Source organism: Setaria viridis, chromosome 6 (genome assembly GCF_005286985.2).
Source record: "Setaria viridis chromosome 6, Setaria_viridis_v4.0, whole genome shotgun sequence".
Taxonomy (NCBI): domain Eukaryota; kingdom Viridiplantae; phylum Streptophyta; class Magnoliopsida; order Poales; family Poaceae; genus Setaria; species Setaria viridis.
Window position 1 is genome coordinate 26,148,181 of NC_048268.2, and position 25,409 is coordinate 26,173,589.

The following is a 25,409-nucleotide window of genomic DNA, read 5'->3' on the forward strand; positions in this document are numbered from 1 at the left end:
ACACGACGCGACGCACCGAGCCAAGCGATAAACGCCAAGGCGCGAGCGGGCGCGGTACGGGCGACGGCGCGGCGCGGCGGGCGCGGGTGCGGCGCGCGGCGGGGCGGCGCGGCACGGCGCGGCGCGGGCGCGCGCGCGGGCGCGGGCGCGCGCGCGGGCGCGGGCGCGCGGCCCGGCGCGGCGCTGCCCAGCGCGCGTGCGCGCCTCGGCGCGCGTGCCGCGTGGGGAGGGGCGCCCGGCGCCTGGCGCAAGTGGGGGGCTGCCAGGGGAGTAAAAGAAGAGAGAGAAGAAAAGGAAAAAGGGAGGGGAGGAAGAAAGAGAAGGAAAAAGAGAAGGGAAAGAAAGGGGAGGAAAAAGAAAGAAGAAAGGGAAAGAGAGGGAAGGGAGGGGAAAAAGATGGCGGAAATTTCGGGATTCGACTGCGCGTGGTGACGGATTTGACGGGCACGCGGCGAAAAAAATACGGGGAGTGGAAATTGGAGAATTGACGGGCCGGGGCCAGGACGGCGGGTCCGACGGAAGAGAAAGGATTTGACGGAGCTCGGCGGGCGGAAAAATTTTTGGAGAGTGTTTTTAGCGGGTGATTTAACTGGGTGTATTTTACGGGCGTTACATCCACGCCACGATCTTGGCCAGGTAGTAGCCACAGCCTGCCCACGCACACACGCTGCCACGGCCAACTGCTGCCTGCCCGGCTCTTGTCCGCCTCTGCCGGTGTGCTTACTTCACCAATGCCTGGCTAGCTCCTTGCCCACCTAGTAGCTACCCAGCTCCCCCACGGTGTCCTTATCCTTCCCTCGCCCCGCAGCCACTATAAAAGGAGGCCAAGCCTCATCGCTGGCGCTGCCCTGCCACCCTCTCCACACCGAAGCGCTGTCGGAGCACCCCACCATCGAGCACCACCCTCCGAGCCCTGCCAAAGCCCCCTGAGTGTGCCAGTGGACCACACGTGCCCAGCCATAGCTCCCAGAGCCCTTCCCCAGCTCCCTTTGCCATCACCGTCGTTGGAGCAGAAGCTCCTCCACTGCGCCCGAGACCTCCCCGTCGAGTGCCGCCACCACACCTCCTCCACCCTCAAACCCTACAGCGGTAAGACTTCTGATGAGCCCCTCGCCGTCTTCCCACCCCTAGCTCGCACCCCCGTCACCGGAGCTCGCCGGAGCGCCGCCGGCGAAGCCAGGGACTACTTTGCGTAGCCCCAAATCTTTCTAAGGTTTGAACCATAAAATACCAGGACCGTGTTGTCATGTTTCAAAGGATTCAGGGGCCTAGTCATAAAATACGTTTATCCTTTTTGTTTTTGAAATCCTTTAAAAGGCTGAAACTTTGAAAACGTGTAAAAAAATGTAGAAAAATGGGAAAAATGTGAAACTTATTTTTGCTAGGTTTCTGGTGATGTCTAGTTTCTTTTAAAAATATTCATGAGCATGTTACTATCATGTTTTTAGCACTAGATTTTATTTGGTATAAAAGCCATTTAAATGTATAGTAAATTATAGAATGCTCTGAAAAATATGAAACCACTTTTGTTAGCTTCCTCTTGATATGCTTGTTCTAGATATGTAATTTATGCTACTGGATTAGATGATGATCTTACTATTTTAAATCCAAATCCTTAAATGCTATGTTGTGTTCGGATAACTTTCCAAATGAACATTGAGCAACCCCAAAATCACCCCCACCTTTCTTTGTGAAGGCTAAAGTTGTTAAAATCTTATGTGTACACAATCACCATCAAAGTTAAGCCCGAGTTTTAAATTGCAACACACTTTACTTTATGAAGAAATCAAAGTTCGAAATCATGTCTAGGTGAATGTGGTCGCAATGCAAAGCTATACTTCTGTAATAATTCATGAAATGCAACCTACACGTAAAAGCATTTAATTGAAATCTTGCAGTAGAAGCAAATCTCGCCGACGGTACCTACGAGCTGATCCCGAAAGCTGAGGAAGAGCCATAAGTTGAGGTGAACCAGATCGAGGTCGTACAAGACCCAAGTCAAGCTTCGAACGAGCCCCAGACTAACATAGCGCAGGAAGGCAAGCCCCGGAGCATAACCTTGATTTCTAAAGTTTATGCAATACTTTTGTTACTTATGTTTGTGCATTAAGTTTATAGGCATTGCTTGAAACCTTAGTTGCATTATCCTAAGTGCATATGTTCTGAATACTAGTATGTTAAGTCGAGTAGTTGCAATGCGAAATAGGGACACGGTAAAAGTCAAGTGATTTCCTATCACTCGCGAGCTATAGGGGTTGCCTGTTTACTTATGTTGGAATCATAAGGTTGATGGGCGGGGTTGGGCAATGTTATCTGGAATGGTGGATGCTCTGCCTGTATAGAGAAAAAATATGCTAAGGTTGAACCGTGTCGGTGTTCGTGGTTAAGTGTTTGAAAGTACTAAGCACATACTGAGTATGGAAATGGGAAGCCTAGTACCTGATTGAACTAGCGTGGACCTTTTCCCCGCTCTCTCTGAAACTAGGTTCCCTTGGTGCACCATGTGGGTACAAGTGCAACCTCAATACGGCGTCGTTCTGAGACCGTTGGGGCATTGTATCCAAGGGAAGTGGGCTCTGGACAAGTGCCGCGAATTGACGGGAACCATTGATATATGTGAACCCATCATGGTACACATATGTCGTGTGTTTAGGTCCACCTTGCAAGGTTAAGAAACTCGATTAGAATCATCTGCCTCTCACAGTTTGGGACTGTTTGATCACTATGCTGCACTGAGTAAGAAAGGAAACAAGTTTGATGATAAATACTGATGCTTGAATTAAATTGTTTGATCACCATGCTTCCTTAGAATAAGTGCTTACTTAGAATGGATAATCAACTAGAATTTTCTACTAAAACTTGAAAGTAAGGATCTACCTTAGATGTTTTTGGCAAAACAAACCCCTCAACCAAAAAGCCTTGCACGGGTGGAATAGCTACCACCTGACGGGTAAGCCTTATTGAGTATTAGTATACTCAGCCTTGCTTGTGGCTATGTTTTCAGGTAATGTGGATGTGAATGACTTGTTTGCCAGTGTGACTTGGCCATGCCAGCTCCCTCCGGGATGGACGTTCGAGTGGGACCCGTCCTCGGTCGGCGAGGAACGTGGTGATTGATACCATGGCAGGCTTCAGTATGGTATCTTGTATCGACATAGACTACTATTTTATTTCCACTGCTTTGAACTCTAAAACTCTACTTTTATGCTTTTGAACTCGTGAGTTGTAATAACTTAATTTGGGACCTGTAATGGAATATCTGGATTATTGTAATCTATGGACTCGCCTTTGTGTGAGAATGCTTTGTTTCGATCCGAGACAAGTGGTTTTATCCGGTGAAACCCGACAGACTATCATTTTAATTCGATTAAAGTGACCATTCACATTTGAGGCGAGGTTGAGTACACTTTAGCCGGGTTAATCTAGGTGCTTTTGCCACAAACATGGCTTTAACTGCCTCGTGGGGCATCATGAGATTGAGCGTGTGTGGGACCATTTCGGTTGCGTAAACATATCCTGCACTGTTACAGTATTGGAGGATGATTGCATTGAAGTTCCACTTCCATCAGTAGGTAGAAGCATATGCACAACAATTGCAGCCCAAGCCCCTATGGACGTCATCTTCGCCATAGGAGGCCGGGTGATTCGAGCAAGACGGGCTGATGTGGCGGCACTATCTCGTGTGATGGAGGCATTGCTCTATGGTAGCAGAGTGAAGTCAAAGTTAGAAATTATTTCAATTAAAGACACAAACCCTGCTGGCTTCTCGCTGCTGATCAAATACGCCTACGAAGGATCACTCCCAGAGGAGGCCGATTTACGGGACACCCCTATCAACACCTGGCCCATGTTACTCTCACTCGCCGACATGTATTGCGTCGAACGGTTGAAGCTGCATTGTGCGTCAAATATGTGGGACATGGCATGTAAGAAAACTGTGACTACATTTCTACAATGGGCAATTGAGACTAACTGCACCTGATTGCAGGAGAAGTGCATGTCTCTCATAGCGCTAATCTCACCGGACGGAATTCTCATAGAGGATTTTGTATTCGTGTGTTACCACCATCCTAAAGTTATCAAGAGGCTCCGCGTGCTTGCTTTAAAGAATGTCGAGTAGAGATTAGGAGGCTGCCGCCAAGGTCTGCTGTAGCTTTAATGTATTATTTAAGTGTATTTTATCATGTAAATAGTTGAAATGGTACATTAATTTGTTGCACTAAAGTACATTTGCAATGCAATAGTCAGATCATCCTGCAGACATGAATCTACCAAGGAGGATAATCCGTGGAGTGCTCATCAATGCCATGATGCCAGGGACTGTCCCAGACTCCCTTCTGGAACTGCTCATGTACTTAAGGTCACTAACGCTTGGGTCCGAGTCCCAAGCGGTCCAATGTGCCAGTGACCCAGGTCTCATGGTGGTTTCCAACAAGTTTCATCTCCCGCTACCGAGCACAAAGGCGGGATCTGAAATTTTGAATTTCTCGCTTTTCCCCCGAGTCCTCCCCTGTTATGTATAAATAAAAGAGGGGAGTCAAGCCTCCCACATCCCGCCTGGTAATTACAAAATCAGTCCCCTCTCCTCTTAGCACCAAAGAGCCCTAGTAAATCTGCGGTGGCGGTGGCAAGCGTGACCTCGTCAACGCCGTTAAGCAAGACTGGCGGCGGGCTACCTAGCCTATGAGCGGCGGGCTTCCTCGGCGATGGGGTTGAAGCTACAAGATGGTTCGAGGCTGTCGCTCCATCCACTTCCCCAAGGCTGCCACCAGCGGCTGCCATGCTTGACTACGTGTGAAGAAGACCGAGGAAGCGACGCATGCACGGGCTGCTCCATCGAGGCAGCATTCGGCACCTCCTTCTCTTCATGTTCGTCAGGTCAGCGGTCTCCTCCCCGTATTACTAAATTCAATTATTAGATTGCTTCCCCATGCTCTTTGGCTTTCAATATTGTAGTTGCATGCTTTCGTGAATGTGGATCTGTTGTACCCTATTGCGAGAGTTGGTGAAAAATTACTGCTCCACTAGATCCCCTTTATCTTTCACCTTTTCCAATAATTATTTTTGTGCCAAGTCAAATTATTTAGTGGTTTGTAGAACTTAATAGATAAAATTATTAGATTGCTTCCCCGTACTCTTTGGCTTTCACTATTGTAGTTAGATTGGGGAATGTGGATATGTTGTACCCTATGGGTAGAGTTGGTGAAAAAATACTGCTCCAGCAGATCCCCTTTATCTTTCACCTTTTCCAATAATTATTTTTGTAGAACTTAATAGATGGAATTATTTTAGTTTGCATATGATATCAACCATTCCCACATGTTCTTATGCTTGGTTATTTGTCCATTCTTAATTTATACTTAAACAAATGCATCAACTGAAGTTTGACTATATCCTATTTCAACTGGCCAAATGGTCAACATCTATAGTCGCTCCTATTCAGTCCAACTCTTGGGTAACAAACTAAACACATGATGATTATTGATGTTCCTTCTTTTCTTAGTTTAAATCAATTACAAGATCACAATCTGATTTCGGATCCACTGTTGCTAGATGAAAGTTCTCAAATCAATGATGCTTCTTGCTAAAAAATCTGATGAGGCAACGGAGCACTCAAGAAGCTTTACCAAATCCTTATGCAGCAGTGTTGATGGGGAGCAAGTTGAAGTGGACAAACCAGATGGGGTACAACTTTGACAACAATTTGTTGCTCACCAGGAAGAGTTAGCTACCTTGAAGAAGAAGACAGAAGAATCAGAATCAACTATCAAATTGTAGTCAGCCGAGATTGAGAAATTGAAAAAGGTAACACAAGATAGTGAAGCACTCCTTCGTCGACTACTAACCTATACAAGAGGTTAAGATCAATGCTCTACTTTGTCTCTTGAGATTATGACCTGGATGCAACTATGTTAATCTCTGTTCTTTGTGAGACAATTATCTTGTAATAGTTTGTAATATATGATGAGCAATATGGTAGTGGTTGTATTGATGGGGAACAATAATTTGTATACTTATATACATAGATATGTGTGTTCTGTTTATTATTTTGCCAACCGGATCGGAATTGAAATGAAATCAATTATTTGTCAAGCTCGATTGGTTAAATTTATGTTCATCTTAAGTGGGCTTGGCCCACGTATAATTGAGTCAAAAGTCAATTTCATTCATAAATTGGGACTAAAAGGCCATCAAACAATTTGCACAACAAATGAACCAAATTCATTTTATGACGAAACAATTTGTCACAATTGTCATGCCACATCGGATGTCACATCAGATTCTGTCCATCGTGGCAAAACAGTAGGAACCAATTTATGACTTTTTTGTTTGACGATTCGTAGGCATCATAATCTTAGTGATGTAGCAAAATAAGGAATATCACTAGTCGCGGTTTACGACGCTTGACTAATGATGAAGGGTTTTCGTCACTCCCGCATCATAAATCACGGTTTATGATGCAAAAACGCGTTTATGACACTTTTTGGTTCGTCATAGGTCGGAAGATTTCTTGTAGTAGGAGCTTGGACGGCACGGCTCGCGGCAACTGGTGGCAGTGTGGAGCTCGAGTAGTGCCGCCCGTGGCGGCTGGTGGGGGTGGGGAGCTCAGGCTGAGTCGCTTATGGCGGCTGGCGATACAGAGCTCGAGCGGCACGGCTCCCGTCGGCGCTCCTCCATGTGCCCCCGCGCGCTCCGCCCTATGCTTCTTCCTCCTGCTTCCTCCCAAAGCTCCATCTCGGCTGCGAGCCCCCAGGCTCGCCGCCGGGGTGGGCTCTCTCCATAAGCGCCGATGAGCGCCGCCCCCACGCTTCCTCCGCAGCCCATCACCCGAAGCTCCATCTCGATGGCGCAGCCCCATGCTCACCACTAGGACAGGCTCTCTCCACCAAGGATCCGCGGCCACCAGGTGTGCCTCGTGCGGTCGCGCTTGCAGAAGCTATTGGTGAGGAGAAAAGGAGAGGCTAGGGAGAGAAGCCGGAGAGGCGAAGATAGGATGAAGAGAAAGAAGATGGAGGACATGATAGGCGGGGCCAAGGGTAAAATGGTCTTTTTACCACTTTTCTCAACTGAAAATGATTAGTTTACTTGGTGTGGTGTGTTGTGGACCAAACTGCAATATCACGGTGTGGTAGAGACTAAATTGGCTTTCGCAATGTGTGTTGTACAAAACTAAACTTTGGGAGTGTGCCATGGACGAATTTCCCTTATCTTAAATAATACCTCTAACTATCAATGGTGTGATACCTGAAATTTGCTTAAAAAGGACACAATTCATGGGTATTGATTTCTTTCTCCACAAAAATGAAACAATTGACAAAAAAAAGGTATGTGACTATATGTGCATTGCATGATGAAGCGGCCATAATAGATTTATTATATTTATCAAAATTAACAAAAAAATGTATAAGAAGGGTAAATGTGATGGGAAAAAAAAGAAAAGAACTCGAACGCATGCATCACTGCATCAGTATTTTCTGCATGCAAGTTGCAGGTTGCAAGCGACCTTTGACCTACCGCCATTGGGGTGTCCACATATGAATGCGGTACTATTCCATTTATAGTAGTGGATATTTTTGGCTCGGATATGTACGACAATGGATCCAGATCGAGTTAGTTGGTACTCCCTCCGTTCCAAATTACTATTCATTTTGAATTTTAAATACATAACTTTTGTTATGCACTTAGATATATATTATGTCTAGATACGTAGCAAAAGCTATATATCTAAAAAAGCTAAAATGAATAGTAATTTAGGGTGGAGGATGTAACTCTCGCATGCGTACGTTCGGGACTTCAGATGAAGTTTGTTAGCCGCGCTAAACCAACCGGAGGTTATCACCCATTGCACTGGAGCGAGATTATGAGACAAGTTAGATAAAATCAGCCCTGTGTCGTCTCTGATGAATATCATCAGTGGCAGGCAAAGAAAAGAAGCTGTGAGTCTGATTGGCCGCTCTTCAATTCTTCCTTGAGGATTCAGTTACAGTATCACCTAGTATATATACTTGTGCATGGTTTATAAGTCTGCTCTAAGCTCCGAGCTGAGCTTAATTACATAACGGAAATAGGGTAGCAGATAGTAATATTCTACATGAAAAATCTCTAAAGTTGCCGTCCATTCTTATATGGTGATCATGATTAAGAAGCTCCTGATTCTTGCACAAGAATCAGTAAGCAACGAGCAGTTCATGCACTGATGCATGGTTCGTGCTATAGGGAATCAATGATGCACTGATAGTACACACTACGAGCAACGAGAGAGAGAGAGAGAGAGAGAGAGATGCATGTGAAGATGTTAATCTGAGCCTTAGAGTTGCATACTAGTGAAAGTATGTTGCACAAAGATCGCTCGTAGTGTATTTCATTTCGTGGAGAATAGGCATAGCTCACCGCACAAGCTCTGTTGCAAAAACGCAACAGGCTATAGACCTTGTTTAGTTGCTAAAGTTTGGAGGTGCCAAATTCACACTGTAGCGTTTCGTTTGTATTTGTGAATTATTGTCCAAACATTGACTAATTAGGCTCAAAAGATTCATCTCGCAAAGTACAACAAAACTGTGCAATTAGTTTTTAATTTCATCTACATTTAGTACTCCATGCATGTACCGCAAGTTTGATGTGATGGGGAATCTTCTTTTTGCATAGTGTCAAAATTAGGAGTAGGGGTGGAACTAAACAAGGGCATAGTTTCAAACACACACACAACAGGCTAGGATCCGACGTGTCATGAAAAAATCCTTGTGATTCGAGAAGCGCGAAACGGGAATCACATGCGTGGCCCCGGCGCTGAGCTGGGCGATGCCGACTGGCGGAGCGACGCTGGGCCCCACGCCGGGAACACGACAGACAGGAACCGACCGACCCCACACCACCACGCACGCAAGGGCTGGACCTGAACTGTGGTCCCACAAGTCAATGACAGGATCGATGAAACGGTAGCGCACACAGGCAGGACGCGAGCGAAAGAAAGAAATGCTGCGACGGCTCGAGAAAGAAGGGCCCGACGGGCCACCGAGCGGCCCGTTAATCACGCGCTGGATGTGGATTTCGCAGTTTCGCACTGGACCCGTGGGCCGAGGTGTCTACGACCTGCGTGGTGGGCTGCTTTTCCTTTCCACAATTATTCATTTCCTCGACTCCGTCCGCAAAAACCAATGGCCGTGTTCACATCTCTCTCTCTCAAAAAACAAAAACAATGGCAGTGTTCACACATGTTCCTATTACATCGAATAAAATAAACCGAGATTTCAGATGCTTAAGAGTTAAGAGTCTTCATTCTTTATGGCGATGTAGGCTGAAGAGAGACGTATAAAAAAATATAAATATGAAATATGGTAAATATAGTAAATGTGTACCGCCTCTGGAACAAGAATTGTCGGTTGCCGCACGCCTTGACGAGCAGCTCTCGAAGGAAAAAAAAAATAGCGAAACAAACCGCCATTCTTATCCGCCACGTCACCAGACCGGTCGACGGGTCGCCTTCCCGCGTGGCCGAGCCGGCCCACGCTCACGGTTCAGTTTAGGAACGAGTTCCTCTGAAGTAGTGGAAAACTACTGCAGAGGCAGGCAGAAGCGATGGGGAGCCATCCGATCCGGAATGGATGGCTCGGAATGATCGCTACACAAATTCGAGCAGTGAAATTCTGATAACAGTAAAGCAGCGAACAGCACCTCGATGTACTGTTGCTACAGCACTACTACGTCGGAAACTGTAGCTCCAGATACATTTTTACTGTTCCCCCTGCGGTGAATCGAGCTGCAGCAGAGGAACCGGTTCCGTTCACGGTTCACCCCGTACGGCACCGGCACCACACCGCCCCGCGCAACCAACCACCACGCGAGGCGCCGCCCAGCCACTGGTACGCGGGGCCCGCCCGGTCGGCGGTGCGTTCCCATCCACCCGCGCATCCAAGACCCGTCACGCGCTCCACGCCCAGGTGTTGATTGGTTCGCCTCCCCCCAACCCCGCCTCCGCATCGCCTCGCCTCACCCTCACCTGCCGCCGCCTTCATTCCCCCGTGCTGCGCTTTCGCCAGCGCGCGCGCCCCGCCCCCACCAGAAAAAGGAACACAAGAAAAAAACAATTCCCCAATACCCCCCGGACGGAGCATCCACCCGCCCCAATCCGCCGCTGGATCCCGCTCGATCGAGGTGAGTTCTCCGCAACCCAGGCCAGATTCGCCCGGCCTCCGCCCTCCGCCCTCCCCCCTCCCCCCGCTCCCGGATTGGGGGTGCGGATTCCGTGCGCTCTTTCCTTCCTCTCTCAGGGGAATTTTTTTTTGGGGGAAGGCGGTTGCTGGTTAGGGCAGAGGCCGAGAATCCGTGCGGCCTCGCGCTGACGTATCGGGTGCGATTCCGTCGTGTGCAGCAGGCAGGGTGATCTGATCCGGACCGGATTGGTCGTCGGAGTGCCGAGGCGTGGGGGATGGACGAGTTCGAGCTGGAGGACAACCTCGAGTTCATCCTCCAGAGCATCCAGGAGCTCATGGAGGACCAGGGGGAGAACAACGCCTTCGGCGACGCCAACCAGAACGAGCTCTTCGCCAGCCTCGTCAACTACGACCACGTAAGTGCCGCTCTCGATTGCTTGCTTGCGCTTGCGCGTGCGCTTCGGATTTTCGGGGGGATCGCGGCTTCGTCGTCCTGGTTGGGGGAAATTTTGATTTTGTTTTTATTTATTTTGGGCCAGGAGAACATGCTGCCGGATGTGTCTGCGGCGGACGTCGCTGCCGGGAAGGACATGCAGGGGATCCCCTGGGAGAAGATGCTCTTCGGGAGGGATCAGTACCGGGAGATGAAGATGAAGAACTACAGGAATTACCAGAACCTAAGCTATGCCAGGGAGGATGCTTTGCAGGTACTGCTTCGTCCTTCCCAGATCAATGCCTGACTAAAATTATAGTGGATTTTGATATTATGAATTATAGAATCTTTAATTCACTGGTATGTAATGTGCTGTGTCCACACGACCGTGAGGCAGTAGTACCAAACATAACACACATGAACATCATTTAGAGACGTGTTTATACAGTGTGCTATTGTTTTGATTCAGTGTTTGGTTTTACATTGCAAACATTGAAAGTTGTAGGGCCATCAAGGTTCTCCTGTATCACACTTGTATTGTCTTTTCATGCAAGCCACAAGCCAAGTTATGAATCAAACACATGGTGCGCAGAAAATTGTTTATCAACATCTAACCTAAACAAAATAATTGCATTTAATTGTTAGCGGTATATTTTTCGTTGATGTATTCTCTTCCCAACATGACATTTAACACCACATTGTGGCACACAGAGAAGTGTCAAAGTAATGCTCATTTCCTTATGTGAATGAGATAGATATGACATTGAGGACCTTTTCAGAAGGGCCCTGGATTCTTCAGTTTCCATTTCTAATCCGTTTTCTCCCTACAAATGTTCTTCTGATGAAATAGAATCACTTGCTGCACTCATTTGACTGGTTTATTGCATTTGAATTTCTGAAGGAGTGTATGAGATAGGGGACTTTCAGTGCGCTAAGATAGACAGCATTTGAGTAGTTTCCACAGGAATCAGCTGCAATTGAATTCCAGTTGTGGCTTTTTTACATATATTTGATCTTATGTGGCCCTCCAGCTTGTGTTGTAGGTTTGAGTTACTTTATTATTTTTTTAAAAAAATATATATACTTGATGGATCGCTGAATAATAATTTTCTGAAGTTGCCAAGTCGGACACATGCACCTGTGTCAGATTCTGACTCCTGCACCTGTGTCCCAGAAACACTGGTGATGGGAGGTACTTCCATAATGCTACAGCATGCAAACTGAGAGTTCAAAACTGTGGTCTAGTTTGTTAAGAAAATTGACAAGATGTTAAATGCTAATCATGTAATAGCAGGCAAATAATTGGCTAAAAAAGGCCTGAAGATGGCAATCACCAAAATTAGGAAGGATATGAATGAAAGCTTAATGTGATCAATAGCACGCACTTCCTCCTTGCTGAAACATGGACACGTATTTATAGTTGAGTACGAAAGACTGTAGAAAGATCACCAAATCAGGAGACATAATCTCAGATAGCATATCCGCGGTTATGCGTTGCTTGTTGTGGATGTTTGGGAAATAAGAATATCTGTCCATGCTATATAGGATGTGCTTTGTTATTTCTTTGAACTGTGCATTATGTTGTTTTGGGTTGGCAAAAATTTCATGAACACATGCTAACCACCACTACTTATCACTAACTTATGTTATGCTGCTGATCTCATGTCTCAATAATATGAAAACATTCACTGCTAGTTCATGGAGCTGTTTGTTATGCTTCGCTATGCCCGAATGTTCTCTTGCAGTTCTAGGATTTTATTTATGGTGGGCAGCAGAAAGCATGGATGAACTTTTTAGGTATGGGTTTGGTTGGGTGCATGTGCTCATGGAGCTCATTGATGGGGATGGGTATTAGCTTTTCATATATGATGGTGCAAGGTGGTGGTTTGGCGGGGCATATGTCATGATCCAGAACCAATGGGTTGAGATGGTGCGAACCTGTTTAGCTGACCTAATATAAGCTGTATACACTGTAGTCCAAAAAAAATGCAAATCAGATGAGAGACTATGGGTTACACTGCATTCCAAGGCATTATCCGGTTGGCTCAGTAATTGCCAACCTCGAGTCTATTAGCCACTTTTACTAATTAGTAGGCAGTCAGTGACTTGATGCGATAAACAGGGAAGGAGTCCTAATCCCCTTTCTGACATTCATGCACAATTTCAAGAAGAGGAAAGGAGTAAAAACTCACTGCAGCACCATTCACCATCTATTTTAAGTCATGATAATGGGTTAAACATTTTAGTTGAATCTGCTATTTTGAGATGCCAAGGACAATAGTCACAATTTTCTTGTTGTGAATTTTGGGCTATGGAGAAACCTACTTAAAGAAGGAATCTAGCATAGGAATTTCTCATGATTACGTGAGAGGTGCCCAGGCCATTGTTACTAATAAGAATGTGTTACAAGCTGATTAGTTTTTGAAATTTCTTGCTCTCTTGTTTCTCTGCTTTCCTTCTCATCACTAGATACACGGTGCCCAATCTTGGTGTTGAAGTTTGCATTTTGAACCTGACCTGTATGATTTGATGTCAGAGGTCCCATCTTTTCTGTTATGTAACTAGCACTTCTGGTTTTTGCATAGTGTTCAGTAATAGTAAATAAAAATTGGTTTGGTGGTAGAGACAGCTTACCCTGGGTCACCGGTTGGAAACAAGTACAGACTCCAGGTTATTAACTTACTGGTTTACCATGATTTTGTGGTTAACAGCAAGTAATCGCATGGAGACAGAATTAATATTCTAGGTCTCATATGTTCACCCCCCAAATAATTTACGCTGAATTTCAATGGTGCAACTCCATCCAGTCTTTATGATTGTAACTTGTCCAGCTGCTCACAATTTGTTTTCGTTTATGATTTCCAGGAGTGCAAGCAAGTGGAGAAGGATAGCCCTTACTATGATTTCCACTACAACACAAGGCGTGCTCGGCCATCAATTGTACATTTTCAGGTTTGGTTTTCCTCTGTTCGGCATTACAGTAGAACTTTGAGCAAAGTTATCATCAAGAATGTTGTTTAAGCATCTCTTTGGTTTGAGGAATGATTTTTCATCAGAAGCTTGGTCCATCATGAGGTTATCCTACCTAAGTGTCCTCAGGAGGTTCATATTTCTGGCTTGACCTCAGATCATCATTTTTGTCTTGGGTGCTTCCTAAACTGGAGAAGTTGGTGGATTGATTATAGAGCCAATCCATTCCTCAAATATAAAAGCAACATAGCAGTACTCAATTATTATAAGGTCATACACAGATTGAACATTTAGGTATCCAAGCAAGTAAATGGTTGTCCTTTTTCTTCTCCACGTACGGACCAAGGTAGAGTCTTGAAGGGAAAAAAGTTCGTGCGAGATTGCACTTTGCAGATCTGATGTTACAAAATGTGCGGGCCTGATACCACAAGCTGTCACATTAAAATTATTCAGCATGTGTAGCAGTACTATTATTGGTTACAATTAGTGAGAAACAAACACTCTAGCACCAAGAAGGATTTTATATGGTACTTGACTGTGATTTCAGAATGACATGCATAGAAGTGAAGACAACTGTGGTATTGTTTCAATCTCATGGATAAGTATTTAGCTTTCATGAAACTAGATTTAACGGTAGCCAACCTCAACTTAACTAATATGAGATAACTTGCAATAGTTTTTCCATAGACACAATATTTTTGTTGTGACCAAATTGATGAAAGTAATTTTCATTTATGGAAAGAGAATTACTTTGTTGAACTTGTTCTGTTGGAGACTTTTACTTGGTTTTGATAAAACCTAAAATTTTAGTCCACAGAAAGGAGCTTTCTGATTATCCTCGTCTTTGATTAGGAGCATACAGGCAAGGTTTTCTTAGATCTGTCTTGAAACTAGTTTTATGAAATCTGTTTGACCTGAGAAGCTTCCATGTTGATGGGATATTAACAAAGGAGTTCATGTTCTAACCTATTACCAAGAACTTCTATGCACCTGTCCTTTGCGCATTAATAAACTGTTACCAGCATACTATAACCAAGAAACTGCCTCCTTGTATGCGAGGATAAAACATCTTCTGTGAATAACATGTTCACTTGTTATGAGATTTTTCATCTTCTGTATGGTCTTTAGTAATTCTTATCTAATCCATGTTACTACACTTGCACATAAAACGGTATGCTCTACCTTTTGCCAAACTGTTCCCGGGTGAGGAGATTTTTGCTTTCTGTATGGGATTTGCTAATTCTCCTAGTCAATCAATGTTTCTGCTGGACACACAATAAATGCTGTAGCATTTGCCTAAGGGAAGAACTGTGTGTTATTCAAATTAGTGAGTTACTGTTTGTTATGTGCACAGAAAGTTCAAAGATTAAATCCCCATATTACCTGCTGTCAATGATGTTTTGATTGATTTGCAGCTGCGCAACCTGGTATGGGCAACAACCAAGCATGATGTTTATACAATGCATGACCAATCAGTAACACACTGGTCCTCACTGGACCACACAAGCACTGAGCTAATCAATGCCGATGATTGCATCGTTCCAAAACAGGTATAACTTTGGACATGTTCTGCTTACAATATTTCTGTGTAGGTTCACATCCTTTTTTTTAGGTTTGGTCTAAGATACTTCTTTTTTGTTGCTGCACAGAGAGGGCATGGTTCACAGTCAGTTGCAATGGTTCAGGTCACAACAATGGCCGTGGATAGTAATTTATTGGTAGTTGGTGGCTTTCAGGGGGAGATTATATGCAAGGTACTTCTACTGCACAAATATTCTTCTACTTTGCAGTCTTGGTACTTTGCTCTAGTAACTAATGGCATGACATATGACATTCTTTTGGGTTTTTAATTAGCGCCTGGATGATGATGGAGTTGTTTTCAGCACGAGGGTTACGGATGATGAAAATGCGATCACCAACTCTTTAGAGATATATCAGGATCCCTGGTAAGATTTGATGCACTCTGAGTCGATATTTGGTTCTTGTAGACTTGAGCTAACAGTTTGTTTGGAAAAATGTATATTTCAGCGGATCTAGAAGGTTGGTGGCTGCTAACAACGACTGCTCCATCAGGATTTTCGACACGGAGTACTTTGACCTCCTCAAGCACTATGTCTTCCCTTGGTCTGTGAATGTAAGTAGGCCCTTTCTTGTTTATGCCCTGTAGTTTTATCCTCTTTGTATATCTGTTAAATTTTCTTCTCAAACAGAGTGTTTCTGTGAGCCCAAATGGTAATCTCTTTGCTGTCCTGGGAGATCATGAGGATGGCTTGGTAGTGGATCCCAAGTGTGGCAAGGCAAGTTTCACATGTTTCTGTTGCCTACTAAATCTGCAGGTTATCAGTATCTGGTTGATCCTAACATTCAAGCTACTTTCCTTTAGGCAATTGGTTCTCTAAGGGGCCACTTGGATTACTCATTTGCATCCGCCTGGCATCCTGACGGCAACATCGTGGCCACCGGGAGTCAAGACACTACATGCAGGCTGTGGGACATAAGAAACCTATCGCAGTCGGTAGCTGTGCTTGGCGGAAGGATGGGTTCGATACGTTGCGTCAAGTTCTCTTCAGATGGGAGGTTCCTGGCGACTGCTGAGCCTGTGGATTTTGTCCACATATACGACTCTTATGCAGACTATGGCAAATCTCACGAGATTGACCTTTTTGGCGAGATTGGAGGTTTGTCGTTCAGCCCAGACACTGAGGCCTTCTATGTTGGCCTTGCGGACCAGACGTACGGTGGCCTGATCGAGTTCAGCAAGAGACACCAACATCATTACTTGAACTCCTTGTGGTGATATCAACCACTTGTTTGGTTTCGCAGCTGGTGGATGCCGCGTGCTGCAGGAAGTGCCTGATTGAATGTTCTGTAGGAGGAAGATCTCATGGAAGCTATTGCTGCCTTTAGTTTTTAGCTGCAGCACCAGGAGGGCTTCTTATCTGGAAGTGTATAAAATTCTGGGGGGTTTTGTTTCCTTGTTGCTAGTAATCTGGGTTTGCCTTTTGCCCTCTGGGAACTGATGGCCGTAGCATAATGTATAGCCTTTCTGTGTTGTTACACCGAATCAATGTACATAGTTCTTCTGTCTGGAATTCATCTTCCCATTCACCCGTCGGAATTTAACATGGCGGAATGTGCGACATGCAGTTTGAAGTCTATTTTCCCCTTCCCACCTAGTTAGCTCTGCAAGACCGCGAGTGTTTCGTTGGTGTGCTGCGGTAACAATTGGCGCTCGGTGCTGCTCATGATGTTCCTCGCAGGTATTCCGTTGCGTCATGATGTATTAATCGAGAAGAGGAAATGATAAATGGACGAAGGAATTCTACAAGGCAAGGGAGGTGAACTTCTTTTTTAATTTTAATTGCTATTTCAATTGCTATAGATCATATTCTGGTGTCTGCTTCTCCATCTCAAATCTGAATTACCTCTCGCTTTCTTTTCACATCTGTAAACGTTTGATGCAGATATACCTTTTCTCCCTCTTGGGCATAAATGTAAAATATGCAAATTAAGCCGGCGGCAGCATTTCCTGGAGGAAACGGCACAGCCGTTGTTGTTGGCTGTCCTCCATCGCTAAACAATCCCCGTAACACGAGGAATCTCGGCGGGCATAGGGCATCTGTGCCTCTGTGGGCGCATGTGCATGAACCCGGCTGCTTCTTAACCAACGGAAGTGTTTCTGACGAGCGACAAACCCGACGCTAAATAAAAAGGTTACTTAGCGTCGTAGCAGAAGGGCCAGAGCAGAGCAGGTATCACAGACAACAGAGAATCCGAGACCTCGAACCCCATAAAATTTTCTTCCTTTCGAAAAATAACATAAAATTCGCATCCTCTCACCTCCCATTGAATCATCTATCCATTTTTCTTTTGATGAGAAGCAGCGGTTGGTTTGGTTGGTTCATGCACCTGCCTAGAGATGCGCGAATCTTGGCAGTAGACTAAGATCTTGTTTAGTTGCGAAAGTTTGGAGGTGCCAAATTACTGTTACAGCACTGTAGCACACTGTAGCGTTTCGTTTGTATTTGTGAATTATTGTCCAAACATTGACTAATTAGGCTCAAAAGATTCGTCTCGCAAAGTACAACAAAATTGTGCAATTAGTTTTTAATTTCGTCTACATTTAGTACTCCATGCATGTACCGCAAGTTTGATGTGATGGGGAATCTTCTTTTTGCATAGTGCCAAAGTTGGGAGTTGGAGGTAAAGTAAACAAGCCCAACTGAACGGAGGGTACTCCGTTGCGCTCGATAGCAGAGCAGAGGAGACATGCGTGGGGGATGGGCATCTCCCTCGCTCGCGCGGGCGCCGGGGTAGCTGCAGAGCCAAGGCGGCGGCAGTTGCTCGCGTCACATGGCCGCGGCCGTGGAGTCGAGTCCTCACCAAGATTCCCAACGCCCAACCAATTGTCCAGGACGAAGGCCCAGCAGAATAGCAGATTACCTCTAGCTGCTGGCCGGTGTTTGATCGGAATACTTGTCCGGTATCGCAGCCGAAGGTGCACGCGAAGCCGCCATTTTAGGGCCTCATCTGCAAGGCCAAATGGAGCAGCAACTCAAGTTGCATGGCCCGATTCATTTCATCAGCTCAAAGGGGCATATCCGGTGTGAAAACCAGATAAGCGTTACAGGAAACTTAGGGTCCCTTTGGAACCTTTGCCTGTCACTATTTAGCCTTGCTAAGCAAGGATAGGTGGGAGTTATGCGTTTGGAAAGATAGCTAGCTTGTCTCGGGGTCTGTACTGGTAAGATTTTACATTGCCAATGTGGGAGAGGCAAGAATTGGCTCGCTGGCAAGGCAAGATCAGGCAAAGCAGCAAAACAACCGAACCCTCCCTTAAAAGCTTCATCAAAAGGAAGCCCACACAAATCTTGAAAAACTCACCGGAAAGTACGAAACGGAACCCAAATGTAAAAAGTTTTCTTTCAATAGATGACATTTGAAAAAGTGTATGAGCCGAGCATTTCCTTTCGTGCGATACGAGAAAATGGAGGTGGGGGCTAGAACGCGGTCTTCCATTCATTGTACATGGAGATCCATGCCTGGTCCATGCTGTGGTCCTAGCTCCCACTACCATCATCACTCCATCAGTAGTAAGCTTTCCGGCAACGCTCCACCCGCGAAGGCTCCGCATGAGGGCCAGGGAAGGGAACATGGGGCCATGGGGGAAGAGTTCACAGGTGCTAGCACATTGTTTTCCCATGCAAATATGCAATGCAATGCAAGCGAATAATGACATATTTAATGGAGGATATTGTTTTCTTTTCCTGGATCACAAAAGGAAGATATGGTATTCTGGAACAAGAACAGGATGCCGATCGAGCTTGAATATATATTTTCTTTTTTTTAGGGGGAATCGTCGTCGTCGTGTGAACGAAGGATCATATGATTGAGGTGCCTTTTTGCAAGGCATGCTACTTTATTTTGCTAAAGATTTACCCATCACCGAACCATGCTTCATTTTTGTTTCCTCTCTTTACTTAGATTCGTTTCAGATAAAGAATGCGTCAAATATTTTTTTGAAAAGGATTTTTTTACTGCCAAATGTAAGCCATTTTTTTTCGAAAAGGAAACAGAGGGCTCTTGCATCTACTGGTAGATTTTTAGTTGTTCAGGCACCCACCCCCACCCACTCCTTAACTTACAGATATGCACCTCGAAACAATGAGTTGGATTGGCACATGCCTAATATACAAATCTCCTGATAGATTCTGATTTAAGCTATGAGTTGTACGTGCGTTGGATAACCATGTTGGGGAAGATTTGACTTTGTTACGACCAAAATTGACATGATCTTGATAGACCGGTCACCAAACCGTCAGACCGGTCTGATCAAAGTATTCCAAATGTAAATTGGACTTCATCATTGTGTAGATCTCGTCGAGTAGATCAAAATGCATATTTAGAATGTCCGATTTGAAGTTCGGATGAGAGAGTTATGACATCGGGAAGATCTGCATCCAGGAAAACCGGTCAGACTGGTTTGCCAGGGCGGTCAGACCGGTTTGGTCTGTGTAGTCCGAGTTAGGAGTTGTATTTTGACACGGGATTTGTTAGAGTTTCGACTCCTAATGGGACAAGAACTCCCCTCCCTATAAATATATTTATAAAGGGCCACAACCGATTGAGAGTATCCGATCGATCAAAAACATTATCAATCTACTATTTTACCTTTTTACCTTTTATCTTTACCCTACTTTTCCAACCCCCATGTGATGTTCTTCTCGTCTCCGTAGCATGAGGAGGTGCCCTAGCTGGCTTGCCGAGCTTAGGGCAAACCCAAGGTACGCCTGCCCCGACGGGATCCCTCCCGGGCAAGCGTTCATTGGATCCTCACCGGACTCCCCGGCGAGACCGGTCTGACCCGCCTGCCATACCGGTCTGACCGTCCCGCGCAGAGGAGTTGCAAGGAGCCCCTCTGCGCATCGCATATTTGAGTTTGTTCGTGTGTTGGTCCGATTTTAGCGCCAACATATTTTGGTGACTCCGCTGGGGAAGAGAATCTGGCTATCATGTTCGATCCGTCAAACTCTAGCAATATGATGGCACTTAAGGATTACCTGAAGACCTACGCAAGGGCATCGACAAAAAATTACATTCTCACTGCTGTTGGGTAGCGGAACAAGGCATCATCACGATGAAGATATCTACCATCAACGAGTTGAGGATGTTCGATCTACCAAAGAATAGTAAGTCCACAGCTAGTTTTATAAGTGCTTTGCTTAGATTTGTGGATGACTTAATTAATAAAAGGAACAATTTAGATCAAATTTGTGTTATTGAAAAGTCGGCTATTGAAAATTCGGCTAATGATCCTTGCAAAAATTAGCCAAATTGTGATGTTGTTGGTCAAGAAACAAGTCAGCCATCTTAAACCGAAGTTGTTGATCCAAAATTTTCAAGCAAGAGCACAGAGACTATATCTAGTGCTTCAACGCTCGGGGGGCAACAAAACAAAGGCAAATGTGCCAGTTGTGTCGCAACCGGTCTGACCGATTTGCGAACCGGTCTAACCGTTTCTTCTTGGATTTCGCAAAATAAATCAAAATTAAAGATGGTTAAACCCAAGAAACTTGAGGTTGGTGTTTGGAAAACTGTTGAATCCAAAGGCCGTCATAAGCATAAAAAGGAAAAGCTGAAGCCAAAGAAGCTTCTGGCTAAGTCCCAAAGATAAAAGGATGTTAATGATGCTAGTCGGCTTAAAAATTCCAAACATTCAAAATCTATTCCAAAACAGAAGTTCCATGATCAGAATCGGCAATGGAATACTTATCCTACACTAATGTCGTTTCCTTCACATGGATCACCTACGCCTTTACCGTGGGAGTTTTATATGCCTTATCTTTATTCATCATGGTACTATAATTCATTTATGCCATCTATTCCTAGATATTTGTGTCCATGTTTTATAATGACTGTTTTAATCAAAAGAATCGGTCTATACCGAAAAATAAGCATAAGGTGATCAAGCAAGTCTATCATATCAACAAGGATGGTAGATTAAATCAAAATTTAGATTTGACACTAGACATAGAAAAGCTGAACATTGAAGAATCATTGGCTAGTTCTGTTGTCAAATTGTCCCTAATGTTGAACATGTTTCAAACAAAATAGCTGAACAACAACTAGGTTTGGTTGGGGGGCAATATGACATCAAAGTGACTAGTTCTAAAGGAATCGGTCTTACCAGAAATTCTGGTAGAGCTGCAAATGTCACACCAAAGAGCAAGGTGATGAAGAAAAAGTCAAGCTTTGCTAAATTGTTGCATAAATATAAGAAAATAGATGAGCAAAAGCAAATCAATCGATTAGAAGACAATCAAAGGAAGAGTTCTTCATCACCAAGAGCAAAGAAGCATCAACGGTCATCTCATTGGGCTTCATCATTTATTCCGTCAGTACATATGCTATGGAATGCGTATTCAGGTATATCTAGTTATAATCCATGATTTTAGTATAATCCTTAGTGAGCCATAATTGGCCGCCATGGCCACATCAAAATTTCAGTTATTAGATATGCTGAGATGCTCAGAAGCCGAAATAGTAGGTTCATACATATTGTACTCGCTAGGATTTGTTTCGGCTACATTAGCATCCATAAAGAGTTTAGAGACCGTCATATAGGCGATGTATTGTCTATCATCATCTTCAGATAATATTGATTATTGATAATATTTTTTAGCATGTATCCTTTTCCCAAAAATAGGGGGGCATGTGTTGACGATCAAAATTGATAGGATTTGAACAGATCGGTCACCAAACCGGTCAGATCGGTCTGACCAAAGTGTTCCAAATGCAAATTGGACTTCGCCATTGTGTAGCTCTCGTCGAGTAGATCAAAATGCATATTTAGAACGTCTGATTTGAAGTTCGAATGAGAAAGTTATGACATCGGGAAGATCTGCACCCAAGAAAACCGGTCAGACCGGTTTGTCAGGGTGGTCAGACCGGTTTGGTCTGTGTAGTCTGAGTTAGGAGTTGTATTTTGACACGGAATTTGTTAGAGTTTCGACTCCTAATGGAGCAAGACCTCCCCGCCCTATAAATATAAAGGGCCACGGCCGATTGAGAGTATCCAATCGATCAAAAACATTATCAATCTACTATTTTGCCTTTTCATCTTTTATTTTTACCTTACCTTTGCAACCCCCATGTGTTGTTCTTCTCTTGTCTCCATGGCATGAGGAGACGCCCTAGCTGGCCTGCCGAGCCTAGGGCAAACTCAAGGTGCGCTTGCCCCGACAGGGTTCCTCCCGGGTGGGCGTTCGTTTGATTCTCGCCGGACTCCCCGACGAGACTGGTCTGACCAGCTTGCCATACCGGTCTGACTGGCCCGCGCAGAGGATTAGTAAGGAGCTCCTCCGCTTATGCCGCATGTTCGAGTACTTCGTGTGTTGGTCCGATTTTAACGCCAATAGACTCGCCGCAAGCTACTTTTCGTTTTATTTTGACAAGAAAACCATTGCAAGCACTAGTATTTCAGCATTTCTTATAGGCAAACATAATTTTCTATACGCTTTATCTCACTCGTGGTACATTAAGTGGTCTTAAGGAAGTTGGCTCTGCACCTGCAAGAACATAAATAAAGAATTTTGACCTAATAAACATGCTGTGCAAGTTTACTGCACAAATGTTATATCGCAATGTTCGGGTTTAGCAGTCTTTTCCTCCTGTAATATTGATTTCGTAACAATCGGTACCATGTACTCTACTAGAGTTGAAAATCCGTGGTTACGTACCGTACAAACGCTGGTCGGGGAAAACGCACCCTCGTGAGGAAGGGAAAGATACAACACTCAATTGGCTGTATTCTGCAGAAAGTGCTAAAATCTTCCTGAGGCTGAAAGTTAGCCAAAAGCACCGAGAAGGCTTTACGACCGGGTCACAAAAGCTGCAACGACAAACAAATCACCGATCCATCCATGAAAAAGAAACCAAAAAGGAAAAGAAAAATCTGAATCAAAATCGAAATCGAAACACCGGCGCACGCCACCTTCAGCTGGTCACCGCACACTTGCGTGCCCGCCCGCCAACACACGCGCCCCGCGCCGCAAGCGCCCAGTCTCATCTCATCCACCGCGGCAGGCAGCAGCCCGTCATCGCGCAGCGAACAGCCGCGGCGGCCAACGGATCAGCACCACGTACCCCCCTGACCGGCACGTTGCGGTCGCGCACCCGACACGTGCCGGGAGGATCCAACACGTGGCGCCACGGCAGTGGCTCCGCGAGCTGTCACTCGCGCGCGCACAGACCCGTCGCCGTGTGGGTCCGGGGCCCGCATGGCAGCGGCCGGGGCGAAGCTTCGCGGGTGGAGCTGCCCGGGCGAAGAAGCGCGATTAGGAGAGTGGTTAGTGAGCTGGTTGATAGGGTTAAGAAAGGCTCGTCGTTTGGCTATAAAAGAGCAGCCGTGGTGTCCCTCCGAGCTCCTCAACCCATACACCAAGCCCTCTTCACTTCCTCCACCACCACCAATCCACCGAGCCCAATCCAAAGCCATAATCGCCCACAAACACGCACACCATCTCCGGTGAGGTCTGAGCGAGGTAGGTCTAACTCTGTGCGACTTCTTGCGTCCTCCAGGTAAACCCTCTCTCCATCCCATCGATCTTCACCGATCTGTTCTTGTTCTTGGTCTCCCTCCATAGCAGAGAGCTCCAGAGCCTTTTAGTTTCTGGTCTCTGATTTTTTTCTTTTTCACCCCTTGTTGTGGAATACTCCAGTAGTAGGTAGGTAGTTAGCCAAGAGAGGCTCTTTTTCCACACCTCCTTGTGCTTCTGTGTCCATTCATCAGTAGATCTGTGTTGGACAGCCATACCTGTCCTGCCTGTTCTTTGATTTTAGCTAAGAACAAGGCTATTATTCTTTCTTTTATTCCCCCAAAGACAGAAAAATCCCCCATAAAAAATCCAAGTAGATTGTTCTTCGATGGCCGCTGCTATAAATCTTCCTGGGCCCGCCGGCGAGGATCTGATGCGAGCAATGGAGTCCTTCATGCAAGAAGACGCTCCATCCCCTCCTCTGGCCATGCAGCCGGCGCCCGCCACCTTCCCTCCGCCGCCGCCGTTCCCCGCCGGGGCCCACGGGCTCAGCTACCCTCCGGCGACCCACCTGACCCCGGCCCAGATGCAGTTCATCCAGGCCCAGCTCCACCTTCAGCGGAACCCGGGTCTCGGCCCGCGGGCGCAGCCCATGAAGCCGGCGGTCCCCGTGCCCCCCGCGCCGGCGCCGGCGCAGCAGCAGCGGCCGCAGAAGCTGTACCGCGGCGTGCGGCAGCGCCACTGGGGCAAGTGGGTCGCCGAGATCCGCCTCCCCCGCAACCGCACCCGCCTGTGGCTGGGCACCTTCGACACCGCCGAGGAGGCCGCGCTGGCCTACGACCAGGCGGCGTACCGCCTCCGCGGCGACGCGGCGCGGCTCAACTTCCCCGACAACGCCGCCTCCAGGGCGCCGCTGGACTCCGCCGTCGACGCCAAGCTGCAGGCCATCTGCGCCACCATCGCTGCCGCGTCGTCCAAGGGCGGCAGGGCCAAGAGCAAGGCCACGCCCATCAACGCCCCCGTCGTGGACGCGGAGGCGGCGGCGAGCAACAGCAGCTCCGACGAGGGCTCCGGCTCCGGGTCGGACGACGAGATGATGTCGTCTTCCTCCCCGCTGCCGGCACCTCCGGCGGCTCCGCTGGCGGAGATCGGGCAGCTGAACTTCGGCGAGGTGCCGTGGGACGAGGCCGAGAGCTTCGTGCTCCGCAAGTACCCGTCCTACGAGATCGACTGGGACGCGCTGCTCGCCAACTAGCTGTTCATCGACCAATCAATCTGCCAGTGATGTAATTTCAGTAGTAGAGTGTAGCTTTGTCAATTTGTCATCCACCATGGCCGGTGCTGCAGATGAGGTTTTAGGCATTCTGCACGGCGCGGCCCGTGTGTAATTTGTAGCCAAGTAGGTTTCCGTTCTTGTTGGTCCCCGGACCTCGCCGGCGTTTTTGTGACCGGCGTCCTGCTCCGGATGTTACTGTAAAATGTTCCGTGGGTGCACAGCATTGGTGTACTGGTCTGTCTGTAAAAAAGTTGGGATCTTTAGGTTGTAATCAACTGCTGTTGTTAATTGTAAGAATCTGTCTCCTCATCATCAACCGACTGAGATTGTTTTCGTCCATTGGATCGAGATACAGATGCAGATGCATGTACTTCATTTTCTCTCTCTTTATCTTCTCTAGTTCTCTTCCCCGTCCCCCTGGCTCGACGCAGAAAGCGAGCCGCCTCCACCGCCTGTCGCCTCCGCTTCCCGCCGTCTCTACCGCCTTCACCGCCGGCCGTTGAGCCGCCCAACAGCTTCCTCTACAGTTAGGCACTTGAGTA

The 25,409-nt window shown here is 46.2% G+C and overlaps 2 protein-coding genes across 3 annotated transcripts; both read left to right on the forward strand.

The window, feature by feature from the left end:
- The first annotated feature begins 9,982 nt into the window (after positions 1-9,982).
- Positions 9,983-16,712, forward strand: LOC117860884 (uncharacterized WD repeat-containing protein C2A9.03). Of its 2 annotated transcripts, none has more exons than XM_034744304.2 (10): positions 9,983-10,152; positions 10,370-10,567; positions 10,691-10,858; positions 13,450-13,536; positions 14,970-15,104; positions 15,204-15,308; positions 15,409-15,500; positions 15,583-15,688; positions 15,765-15,851; positions 15,938-16,712. In XM_034744304.2, the coding sequence occupies exons 2-10, from the start codon at positions 10,427-10,429 to the stop codon at positions 16,349-16,351; spliced, it is 1,335 nt and encodes a 444-aa protein (XP_034600195.1). In that variant the 5' UTR covers positions 9,983-10,152; positions 10,370-10,426; the 3' UTR covers positions 16,352-16,712. The 2 variants fall into 2 exon arrangements, with proteins under 2 accessions (XP_034600195.1, XP_034600196.1); XM_034744305.2 differs by having other exon boundaries at positions 10,373-10,567.
- A 6,752-nt stretch (positions 16,713-23,464) lies between these two features.
- Positions 23,465-25,206, forward strand: LOC117862002 (ethylene-responsive transcription factor RAP2-13). The gene has a single exon (XM_034745511.2). The coding sequence runs from the start codon at positions 23,980-23,982 to the stop codon at positions 24,844-24,846; it is 867 nt and encodes a 288-aa protein (XP_034601402.1). The 5' UTR covers positions 23,465-23,979; the 3' UTR covers positions 24,847-25,206.
- The last annotated feature ends 203 nt before the right edge of the window (positions 25,207-25,409 follow it).